The sequence below is a fragment of the Hyla sarda genome, chromosome 4 (assembly GCF_029499605.1).
Source record: "Hyla sarda isolate aHylSar1 chromosome 4, aHylSar1.hap1, whole genome shotgun sequence".
Classification (NCBI taxonomy): Eukaryota; Metazoa; Chordata; class Amphibia; order Anura; family Hylidae; genus Hyla; species Hyla sarda.
Genome location: NC_079192.1, coordinates 293,531,957 through 293,544,793, shown reverse-complemented (window position 1 = coordinate 293,544,793; position 12,837 = coordinate 293,531,957). Strand labels below are relative to the sequence as shown.

General features: G+C 46.5%; 1 protein-coding gene across 1 annotated transcript in view; it reads right to left on the bottom strand.

The window, feature by feature from the left end:
* Positions 1-12,491, bottom strand: part of NT5DC3 (5'-nucleotidase domain containing 3) — a 62,524-nt gene extending 50,033 nt beyond the window's left edge. Inside the window, exon 1 of the mRNA XM_056574535.1 lies at positions 12,221-12,491. Coding sequence (XP_056430510.1) covers positions 12,221-12,428 — 208 coding nt within the window. The 5' untranslated portion in view covers positions 12,429-12,491. The remainder of the gene's footprint in view (positions 1-12,220) is intronic.
* Positions 12,492-12,837: the final 346 nt, after the last annotated feature.

Sequence of the window (12,837 nt, the reverse complement as noted above, 5' to 3'; positions counted from 1 at the left end):
GTACAGTGGATTTTATTATGACTGAGTTTTCTGGTTCCCAGCACTTACTTATTCACATAGAAAGTCCAAAATGAGTCCATTCATTACATGGTTGGCTCTACAAAGGGAGTTAAACAGAAATAAAGGGCACAGAACTCCGACCCTACCGATCAAGACTTATCACAATGACAATTTTTTTTTTAATTATATAGTTACTCATTAAAAGGTGCAACAATACATTTATAAACATGAGTTTAAAGAGGACCTGTCACTAAACTAAAAACTTTTAAATGTATTGTTCTTTATCTAATTATAAGACACTTTGCTATTTACTTGCTCTTAAAACTTTCAACCTTTATAATGTTTTTAATGTGATTGAAAAAACAGCTACTAGGTGGCTCTTTGGTCTCCTCCCGGCCTGGCAGTAGACCAAAGTCAGGAAGTGGGTGCGGGGTATGGTGAGGCACAGCTCTCACAGGCTTCAGTGACATCGCTCCTGTTGGGGAATGCCCACTTTCTCCTACCAGGAGCTCACACAATGTGAGCAAGGGGAAAGGTAAGATACACAGCTTTTTAAAGCAAGGAAAACATTTTTTTAAAGGGCAGGAGGGGTGGTAGGAGTAGTTAGGGAATATAATCTGAGTTAGGGTGCTTTCACACATTTTCAGCCTACAGCTGCCGGATCCAGCTGGGGGAGGGGAAAACCATGCGCTCCCATACCACAGCCGGTCTGGCGCTGAAATCCATTGACTTAATGAGCAGAACGGAGTCCCAGTTTGACTCCGGCTAGCTCATTTTTGCCCCTTATCCGGTTTTGTGACCTGACCTACAACCGTAGTATACTACAGTTTTAGGTCCGGTCAGAAAACTGGATACGGGTCGAAAATGAGCCGACCGGAGTCAAACGGTGACTACAGTCGGCTCAATAAAGTCAATGGATTTCAGCGCCGGACCGGCTGTGGTATGGGAGCGCATGGTTTTCCCCTCCCCCAGCTGGATCCGGCAGCCGTAGGCTGAAAACAGGGTGTGAAAGCACCCCAAGTTTAGAAAATATGGTTTGATAACAGGTACTCTTTAAATGGGCACCGTTAGATTCAAAAACTTTATATGTTGTACATCTTGGCAAAACATTAACCTTTCTAATATACTTCATAAAATGTTATTTCCTATTTATAGAAATCATGGCTTATAAAATCATGGCTTTGTCCAAGCTGAAGCACAGGCATGGACAAAGTTTAGTAAGTGGGAATGGACTAGCACTGATCTGATGTCTGATAGGAAAGGGGAGAGCACAGAGGAGTCCCATCAAACAGCAGAGAGCACAGAGGAGTGCTAGACCACCCTCAGTTACTGGACTGTGCTTCAGCATAGACAAAGCCATGATTTCTTAAAAAAAAAAAAAAAAGAGATAGATAGGTAGATATAATTCTTATGACGTATAATAGAAAGATTAATGTTTTGCCAAGATGTACAACATAAAAAGGTTTATGTATCAGACCGTGCCCATTTAACCCCTTAAGGACTCAGCACATTTGGACCTTAAGGACAATTTTCTTTTTTACGCTTTTGTTTTTTCCTCCTCCCCTTCAAAAAACCATAATTCTTTTATATTTCATCCACAGACTAGTATGAGGGCTTGTTTTTTTTGCGCGACCAGTTGTCCGTTGTAATGCCATCACTCACTTTACCATAAAATGTATGGTGCAACCAAAAAAATACTATTTGTGTGGGGAAATTAAAAAGAAAACCGCAATTTTGCTAATTTTGGAAGGTTTTGTTTTCACGCCGTACAATTTATGGTAAAAATGATGTGTTTTTTATTCTCTGGGTCAATATGATTAAAATGATACCCATGATTATACACTTTTCTATTACTGTTGCGCAAAAAAAAAAAAAAAAAAAAAAAAAATTTAATAAATAAATAACAACCAAATTAGTACGTTTAAAATCCCCCTATTTTGAAGACCTATAACTTTTTCATTTTTCCGTATAAGCGGTGGTATGAGGGCTCATTTTTTGCGCCGTGATCTGTACTTTATTAATACCATATTTGCTTATACAAAACTTTACATTTATTAATTTTTTTAGAATAAAATGTTATTAAAAAAAAAAAAAAAAAGCAGCTATTTTGGATTTTTTGTTTTTACGTTCATCGTACGGGATCATTTACATTTTATTTTAATAGTAGGGATATTTACGCATGCGGCGATACCAAATATGTATATAAGAAAAAATGTATTTTTATTTATTTCTTTTTACACTTTTGGGGGTAAAATACGGAAAATGGGACAATTTAGGTTTTTATTGGGGGAGGGGGTTTTTCACATTTTTTTTTTACTTTTATTTTTACACTCTTATAGTCCCCATAGGGGAATATTTATAGCAATCATTCGATTGCTAATCCTGTTCAGTGCTATGTATAGGACATAGCACTGATCAGGGTTATCGGTCATCTGCTCTGGTCTGCGGGAAGGCAAATCAGAGCAGCAGACTCTCGGAAGACAGCGGAGCCAGGTGAGGGGACCTCCGTCTGCCGTGCAGGATGATCGGATCGCTGCGGGCGCTGGGCGCTTGCTTCCGCCCTCACATAGTCTATGCATGAGCGTTATTTATCTAATAGGGTGCCTCCAGCTGTTTCCCCAACTACAACTACCAGCATGCCATGATTGCTATTAGCTGTCAGGCCATGCTGAGAATTGTAGTTGTGAAACAGCCAGAGTGCCTCCTGCGATCGCTACCATCACCGCTAGCGGGATCCCTGTGCCCACTAGCAGTGTCACAAGAACGCCGAGCGCGGCTCTGTTCCTTGTCCCTGTCAGCTCTCAGGGTACGGGAATAGATTTAAAAGCCTCACGCGCGGCTAACGTAGTACTGCACAGGACTACGCAAATAGCGTAGGGCTAATGTAGGCAGCGCTAGGAGCCTGGCGTTAGCCCTACGCTATTTGCGTAGTACTGCGTTGGCTGCGCGCGAGGCTTTTAAATCTATTCCCATACCCTGAGAGCTGACAGGGACGGGGAACAGAGCTGCATTCTTGTGACACCGCTAGTGGGCACAGGGATCCTGCTAGCGGTGATGGTAGCGATCGCGCTCGTGGGCACAGGGACAGGGTAACGGGGGCGGGAGAGGCCATTGGAGCTGGCCAATGCGCGCAGCCCCAGCTATCAGCGTGCTCGCTCTCGCCTGTTTGACAGGCGGGAGCGAGTACCGCAGTGCCTGAATTTCGATTCGATTGCCAGGCTTAAATGAGCCTAAATTCAGTAGTGACGTCACTGCCGAATGCATTCGGCCACTAGGAGGGCGACCCCCTAGTGGCCGAATTTAAAAAAGTCATTTTAAACTTGTTTAAAATGACTTTTTTTTAATTAAAGTATATAAGAGATATGTTGTAGTACTTAAAGGGGTACTCCGGTGAAAACCTTTTTTCTTTTAAATCAACTGGTGGCAGAAAGTTAAACATATTTGTAAATTACTTCTATTAAAAAATCTTAATCCTTCCGGTACTTATTAGCTGCTGAATACTACAGAGGAAGTTCTTTTCTTTTTGGAATGCTCTCTGATGACATCATGAGCACAGTTCTCTCTGCTGACGTAATAATAATAATAATAATAATAATAATAATAATTATGCTTTATTTATTGTTGTCCTTAGTGGGATTTGAACCCAAGTCCCCAGCACTGCAAGGCAGCAGTGCTAACCACTGAGCCACCATGCTGCCCTTAGCATACATCTGCTATGCATGGTTGCTAAAATGGACAGAGATGTCAGCAGAGAGCACTGTGCTCGTGATTTCATCAGTGTTCCAAAAAGAAAGGAATTTCCTCTGTAGCATTCAGCAGCTAATAACGTCATGAGCCCCCGCCCCACATCACCAGTCATCTGTCACGGAGCGAAGTTCACTCCTGCGATCAGACATCTTATCTCCTATCCTTGGATAGGGGATATGATGTCTAGGGGCAGAGTACCCCTTTAACCCCTTAAGGACCAGGCACATATGAGTACGTCCCTGCGCCCTGGGTCTTAAGGACCTGTGGGAATTGCCATTGCGCGGCGGGATGCGAAGCCGGACGCCTGCTGAAATCGTTCAGCAGGCGTCCGAGGCAAATGCCGAGGGGGGTCCTGAGATCCCCCCCATGTCGGCGATCGCAGAAAATCGCATGTCAATTCAGACATGCGATTTTCTACTATTCCTGGCTGATTGGGTCTCTGGTGACCCGATCAGCCCGGAAAATAGTGATGATCTGACCTGTCAGTGACAACCCAAATCATCTTGCAGGGTAGGAGTGAGGTCGCAGTGCTGCGATCGCCTCCTATCCCCTGCCATTGGTCAGAACTGATTCTGACCAATGGCAGAGCAGGACAGTGGGTTGGCACCCCCGTTCTGCCCACCCCTGGATGTCGCGGGGGAACATGGGGAGAAGATAGAGGTCGGTACCTGCAGGAGAAGATGCCTGGGAACAGCTGATGGATCCTGGCTCGGGGGGGGGGGGGGGGGGGGGGATGAAAGTGAAAGTAATGTGATCTTCTGTCTGGGCATGCTGGGAGTTGTAGTTTTGCAACATCTGGAGGGTCACAGTTTGGGGACCACTGTTACAGTGGTACCCAAACTGTAGCCCTCCAGATGTTTCCAAACTACAACTCTCAGCATGCCTAGACTGCCAGGCATGCTGGCAGTTGTAGTTCTGTAACATCTGTCCCTTCAGATTTTCCAATTTTCATGAATTTTTTGAAAATGCTGCTCTACTTTGAAGCCCTCTAATTTTTTCAAAAAGTAAAAATATGTGGGGGAGGAAGTGACGGCGGCATGAGCTAGGGCCGCGCACTCCGGGGCTCTGGCCCCGCCCCCTGAGCCCTCAGGACGGACGTGGAGCTGATGCCGACCTCAGGATGCCGGGATACTCACAAAGTGACGCCGCCAGTACTACTTGCCAGCCTGGATGCCCTGTGAGAGCTGGGGGCGCTGGACTCAGCCGCAGGAGGAGGGAGGAGTGAGAGGAGGATGGCGCGACCAGTTGCTGGACAGGACAGGACGGGGGGGGCGGAGGTCTCCCCCCCCCCCCCCCGTGTGCGGTGGAGGGAGACGCCGGAGAAGAGGTGAGGACTTTCGTGGCCAGTAATAGAGAGGAGTCTCGGGCCTGCTCCGGAAGCATGTAGTATAGGATATTATGGCGGCACCAGGGGTTAGAAGTATTAGTTGAGTAATAATCCTGCGTCTGAGGGGGGGGGGGGGGGGTTGCGGGGTGTCACTAGGATTGAAATGCATTGTAGATATACGGTGCATTATTGGGAGGGAGGAAGGGGGGGTAGGGAGCGAGATTCCCTTTTTTTTTCTCTCTTAGATTAATATGTCCGTGTTTAAGATGTTAGCCCGGAATGTGCGAGGTATGTCGGATAGAGTTAAAAAGTGTGCAATTTTTGATTATGTTCGGGGGTACCTTCCTGCTATCATATGCTTAGTCGAGACCCATAGGTCAAGAGATTAGCAGATCTTACCAAGAAGGTGGGCTAAGGAAGAATACCACTCCAGATTTTCTTCGTACTCGGCGGGAGTCTCGGTATATGTTCATAGGAAGGTGCCACTCGAAATAAATGACTCAAAAGTAGATAGGTTTGGTCGATACGTATTTCTTTATGGAATGTGGGAAAGTAGGGCTGTTATTTTGGCCTTTGTATATATTCCTCCTCCCTTTAGAGTGGATGTTCTGAGGGATCTCGTGAGCTATAGCGAAAGGAAGACATATGCGGCATTATGGATAGTTGGGGATATGAATAACGTAATGGACCCTAGTATGGACAGATACAAATTAGGTAGGAATGTAGGGGGGAGTGAAACAGCATTAGCGAGGTACTGTGGAGAGATGAATTGGGTTGATGGGTGGCGGAAATTAAACCCAGGAGTAAGACAGTACTTCATATAACACTGCTTCTCGAATTGATCTCTGTCTCTGTGATAAGAATGCGATGATCTGGACCAGTAGAGTGCAGTATAGAGCCAAAACCCTGTCGGACCACTGTCCAGTGGTGGTGGAAATTGGTGGTAAGGCAATGGATGGGAAAAGGCTGGGCTTTCGGCTTAACCCCCACTGGATAGAACTAGTGGGAGACCAGGACTGGTTTAGACAGGAAATGGAAGCATTCTGGGAGATTAACTATAATTCTGCGAGTCCTCAGATAGTATGGGATGCCATGAAGGCATTCTTGAGGGGTCTATATATAGGGTGAATTAATTAAAAGAAAAAGGAATTTGCCCAGGAGGAATCAATGCTGAATAGTAAAGTGGTAACGTTAGAAACTGGGATAGACGAGGACAGCGGGGGTGAACGGCTGCTAGAATTGAAGGCAGCCCAAGAGGATTACAAAGAATATCTACTTAAAAAGGCACAAAACAAACTATTCTTTAGTGGGCAATTTAACTTCTTTGAGAAAGGGAAACCAAATAAGACATTGTCTAGACTACTTAAAAATCAAGGTGAGGAAGGTGGTATTGTCGCTCTGAGGAGGGTGGATGGTAGTATAACTACAGAGAGAGAAGAAATAGCTCAAATGGTTAGCTCCTTTTTCTCCAATCTCTATATAAGAAGCAATATTAATAGGGCTGAAGTAGTGGAATTTCTGAGAGGAATTAATATTTCAAGTTTAACAGAGGATATCAGGGACTCTTTGGACGATCCAATTTCCTTGCAGGAATTGGAGGACGCACTGGCATCAATTCAGGGGAATACTTCCCCTGGGTCTGATGGTATTCCATTTCAGATATATAGGATTTACTCAACCCTGCTGCTTCCAAAACTGCTGGGTATCATTAATGAATCCTGGAGGGGGAGGGGCGTTCTCCCTAAATCAATGTGTGAGGCTAATATCAGGCTTATTAGGAAAAAAAGATAAAGATCCTTTGGATTCATATCGCCCTATCTCCTTGCTCAATACGGATATAAAGATAATAGTGAAGGTATTGGCAAGGAGAATAGATAAAGTGGTGGGGAGAGACCAGGGGGGATTCAGGGCAGGAAGAACGGTCCACGACAATATCCACCAGGTATATGAGGCAATCCAGAGTGGATCCCGGGGCCCCCGTTCCATTTTGTCATTGGATGCAACTAAAGCCTTTGACAAGGTGGAGTGGGGATACCTTTGGGAAGTTCTGAGGAGGGTGGGCCCGAGATTTCTGAGTTATATTCAGTTACTGTATACTAATCCGGAGGCGAGTGTAGTGGTGGATGGAATTCCCTCCTACCCATTTAAACTTAGTAGAGGAACAAGACAGGGTTGCCCCCTCTCACCCTCTTTATTTTTAATTTATATTGAAACCCTAGCGGCTTGGATAAGAGATAATAATTTCTATGAGGGATTTGGAGTAAACGGAGAAGCAAATAAGATTTTGTTATTCGCAGATGAAATCCTCCTTTTTGTAACTAATCCACAAGAAAAAATACACCGGATTAAGAAATTGTTCGATATATTTGCCCCTTTATCCAGGTTGGAGATAAATTGGAGTAAATCTACTATGCTCCCCTTAGATAAAGACATGGGGGAGATGGTGGGAAGATTATTCGTGTTAAAAAAAAAGCGAATGTTTCCCCTATTTGGGAGTAAAAATAGCAGCCATTAATGATAGATTTGTGACTAATAATTTACGCCCCTTATTAAATAGTCTAGGGAAGAGAGTAGAGGTATGGATTAAAATGCCTTTCTCGATGTCAGAAAGGATGGCGATAGTAAAGATGGTGGTCCTTCCACAGATCCTGTTTTTTCCTTGGTGCCTCGCCAATGTGGATTGGCAAGGGTTGGTTCCGGAAGATAGAAGTAATACTGGGTAGATTGCTGTGGGGAAGAAAAAGGGTCCGTTTGAAGTACAGATATTTTATGGCCCCCGGAGATGGGGGGGGGGGGGGGGGACTGGATATGCCCAACTTTTCTGTTTACTATTTGGCTGCGCAGTTGGTACGAATTGGGAACTGGAGGAATTCTAGATATCTGGAGAAGATTGTAGCAGATAAGGAGAAGGAGAACATATATGAAGTGTTGGAATTGGATGAGTATGATGAGAAGGGTTTAGATAACACGCTGTTATTGCACAAATTTAAAAAAGTATGGGCAAGATTAAAAGAAGAATTACATATAGAAAATAGTTTTGGGTTCACACCTTTATGGACTAATAATAAATTTAAAGAATTGGTTGATTGGGAGTCAACTTTTTGGGATAGTAAGGGTATAAAACGACTGGAACAAATATTCGATAACGGACAACTTGTCTCATTTGATCACATAAAAAGGGTGTATGATATTGATGATAATGATTGGCTGAATTATTGGCAGGTTAGCCATGCAGTCCATAACACTATAGACAAGGAGGTATATGTAACACAGAAACACAACTTTATAGAAGCACGAATTCAAATAGAGCACTTATACAAAATTGAAATTCCTTTTTTTTTTTTTTTTTTTTTTTTTTTTAACAAATTAAATAAGGTTATTGGAATAAGGGGGACCAATAGAATTAAAGAAAAATGGTCTGGGATAGTGCGTACTGTGTCTGAAGATGATTGGGACATTATGGCCCAAAATATAAGTAAGGTTTCCCGTAATATGGAACATAAAATTACACAATTTAAGATACTACACAGGACCCACTATTCCGCGCTTCACTTATATAGGATGGGGGTGAAGACTACGTCACAATGTGTTAAATGTGGTTTGGATGAAGCGGATTATCTACATAGTTTTTGGTATACTGTATTTTTGTAAATTTTATATTTAAAAGAAATAAAAATATTTAAAAAAAAAGAAAAAAAATATATGTCCATTTTAAGTGGACATATTGTGTTTGTGAATAAAAATAAAATTTATTTGGAATATCAATGGGGAGTTTTAGTGAAACCTGTGTAGAAGAAAAGTGGTGCAGTTGCCCATAGCAACCAGATTGCTCCTTTCATTTTTTTTTTTTAAAGGCCTTTTTAGAAAAGAAATTTTCTGATTGGTTGTCATGGGCAACTGCACCACTCTTCATGTACAGGTTTTGAAAGATTTACCCAATATCGAACAGTCAACACTCCACAGAGGAGTCATGCATATGTATGGGTTGCTCTACCAAACTTTATGGGTGCTGTGAGACTTAAAGGGGTTTTAGTACTTACCTACCAGAACTGGGTATTTCCTGTTGGATTTTGTTCTCTAAACTACACATCCCACAGTTCCATGCTTGAACGTTTGAGATCACTTTCCTTCCTCCCACACAGCCACCCCACCCATTGAAACACTGTTTTCTAATCAGGGGGCCTACAGCTGTTGCAAAATTGAAGCAGACAGGCTCCCTCTGATCACCTGACTAGTGAAGTCAGGTCTCGACACACTGCAACCTGGGAAATCCTGAGACATGAGTAATTTTGTATGCTGTTGAAGATATTGGGGTGAAAAATCACAAAAGAATTGTGAGAAAACAGTCACACAGGTATAGTCCCTATATTATGGACTACACTAACTTTACAGCCCCTGTAGCATAGTCCAATAAAAGAAAATCCTGGAATACCCCTTTAAAGAGTACCTGTCACCAAACTAAACTTTTAATATATTGTCCCTTATGTAAGTTATAAGACACTTTGCTATTTACTTGCTGTTCAAATTCTCAACCTTTATATGTTGTTTTTAATGTGATTGAAAAAAAAAAATGACCACTAGGTGGCTCTGTTCTCTGTGCAAGTCACAGTTAGTTTGGTCTCCTCCCGGCCTGGCAGAGAGTGTGTGCGGGGCATGGAGAGGCACAGCCCTCGCCAGTTTCAGTGATGTCACGCCTGCTGGGGAACGCCCAATTTCTCCTCTTGGGAGCTCACACAATGAGGCAGGAGGGGTGTTAGGAGTATTTAGGGAATATAAGTTAGTTTAGAAAATGTTTTGATGACAGGTACTCTAAAATCCACCATTCCTTTCCTATAGAGTACAGAACAATGGAGCAAACACCAGCCCCAATCTCTTAATAGAAGGCTGTGTCTGGAGTCAGTGTAACAATGCAGCTTGTTTGCAGAGTTGGACACATTGAACTCTAAACTGCTGCAGAAACTTTCAACAGCTATTTCACCATGTGTGAAGGTTCCCCATCAGAGGGTCCACAAGATCACTGGGTCAACAGGGCAAGATGTTCTTTGTAAATGCTCTCTAAACCAAATAACAGGGGATATAAAAATGGGCTCTCCAGACTGGATACTATGGAGAGATGTATCATTAACAGATTAATATATTGTTTGTGGGAACTGATTCAGGACAACTAGTAACTTATTGACCCAAAGCCCTTCATATCTTGGGCCCAGGAGTCCAGTGGGTGGTCCTATTCAATGACTGACAGTTATGTGCATGTATGCTTGTCAGTAGGACCACCCACTGGACTCCTGAGCCCAGAATGAGCATGGATTCCCATGCAGTTGCCAGCTCTCTAGATTCCCACAATCATATATATAAGTGTTTCCCAACCAGGGTGCCCACAGCTGTTGCAAAGCTACAATTCCCAGCATGCCCAGACAGCCTTTGGCTATATATCAATCCACCCAGTTCCTCCATAACATAATGCCAGTAGACTAGATAGAGTTCATGGCGACAGGACCCTCCATGTCACTGGGGTCCTCATACACCTGTCTGGGCACCAGCACCCCTCCTCCACATCACAGGGGTCCTCACACACCTGCCTGGGCACCAGCACCCCTCCTCCACGTCACTGGGGTCCTCACACACCTGCCTGGGCACCAGCACCCCTCCTCCACATCACAGGGGTCCTCACACACCTGCCTGGGCACCAGCACCCCTCCTCCACGTCACAGGGGTCCTCACACACCTGCCTGGGCACCAGCACCCCTCTTCCATGTCACTGGGCTCCTCACACACCTGCCTGGGCACCAGCACCCCTCCTCCACGTCACAGGGGTCCTCACACACCTGCCTGGGCACCAGCACCCCTCCTCCACATCACAGGGGTCCTCACACACCTGCCTGGGCACCAGCACCCCTCCTCCACATCACAGGGGTCCTCACACACCTGCCTGGGCACCAGCACCCCTCCTCCACGTCACAGGGGTCCTCACACACCTGCCTGGGCACAAGCACCCCTCTTCCATGTCACTGGGCTCCTCACACACCTGCCTGGGCACCAGCACCCCTCCTCCACGTCACTGGGGTCCTCACACACCTGCCTGGGCACCAGCACCCCTCCTCCACATCACAGGGGTCCTCACACACCTGCCTGGGCACCAGCACCCCTCCTCCACGTCACAGGGGTCCTCACACACCTGCCTGGGCACCAGCACCCCTCTTCCATGTCACTGGGCTCCTCACACACCTGCCTGGGCACCAGCACCCCTCCTCCACGTCACAGGGGTCCTCACACACCTGCCTGGGCACCAGCACCCCTCCTCCACGTCACAGGGGTCCTCACACACCTGTCTGGGCACCAGCACCCCTCTTCCATGTCACTGGGCTCCTCACACACACACACACACACACACACACTCACACTCACACAAACACACACCTGCCTGGGCACCAGCACCCCTCCTCCATGTCACTGGGCTCCTCACACACACACACACACACAAACACACACCTGTCTGGGCACCAGCACCCCTCCTCCACGTCACAGGGGTCCTCACACACCTGTCTGGGCACCAGCACCCCTCCTCCACATCACAGGGGTCCTCACACACCTGTCTGGGCACCAGCACCCCTCCTCCACATCACAGGGGTCCTCACACACCTGTCTGGGCACCAGCACCCCTCTTCCACGTCACAGGGGTCCTCACACACCTGTCTGGGCACCAGCACCCCTCTTCCACGTCACAGGGGTCCTCACACACCTGTCTGGGCACCAGCACCCCTCCTCCATGTCACAGGGGTCCTCACACACCTGTCTGGGCACCAGCACCCCTCCTCCACATGACAGGGGTCCTCACACACCTGTCTGGGCACCAGCACCCCTCCTCCACGTCACTGGGGTCCTCACACACCTGTCTGGGCACCAGCACCCCTCCTCCACGTCACAGGGGTCCTCACACACCTGCCTGGGCACCAGCACCCCTCCTCCACGTCACTGGGGTCCTCACACACCTGTCTGGGCACCAGCACCCTTCCTCCATTCATTCCCTGTACACGGGTCACTACACCTACACGTGTGCCCTGAATGAAGCAGGATAAGTGTACGACCCTGGGTCCCGCTGTGACACTCCCTGCCCTAACCATGCCCACACGGCCGCCCTCCGCTCACCGTCGATGCTCCTCTTCGTCTCGTTGTAGTGCGCACTCAGATACCTCCTCATGTCCCTGTCCTCCGGGCCGCTAGAGTAACGAGCCGAAAGGGAACGCAGCCAGCCAGCCTTGTCCCTGAGTGGAGTTCCAGGGCTGCCCGCCAGCCTCCTCCCGGTGGCCCGGGTGACCCGACAGCAGCCCCCTAGAAGAGCACGCGTAGCAGACATAGCGAAGACGAGTGTCTAGCTGTGAGCTGCGAGCGGCACCTTTATATAGGAGGTTGGGCACTTCCTAGTGACGTCACTGACAGCTGCCAGGGGGCGGGGCCGGGGAAGCCTGCGAGTAGTAGAGCCTGGCGGTGCAGGCGGACGTGGTGCCTTGTGAACTGCTCGATCCCGTCTTCTGCGAGAATAGCATGTCCCTCAACTTTACAGCCCCCTAAATGGGGGGATACTAGAGGACACATCATCTATATGAAATAGCTGGAGAAGAGGGGACAAAGAACTGTGAGGGCCAATAAGCATTATATCAGTCCTATGACATCACTGTGCATTATATTAGTCCTATGACATCACTGTGCATTATATCAGTCCTATGACATCACTGTGCATTATATTAGTCCTATGACATCACTGT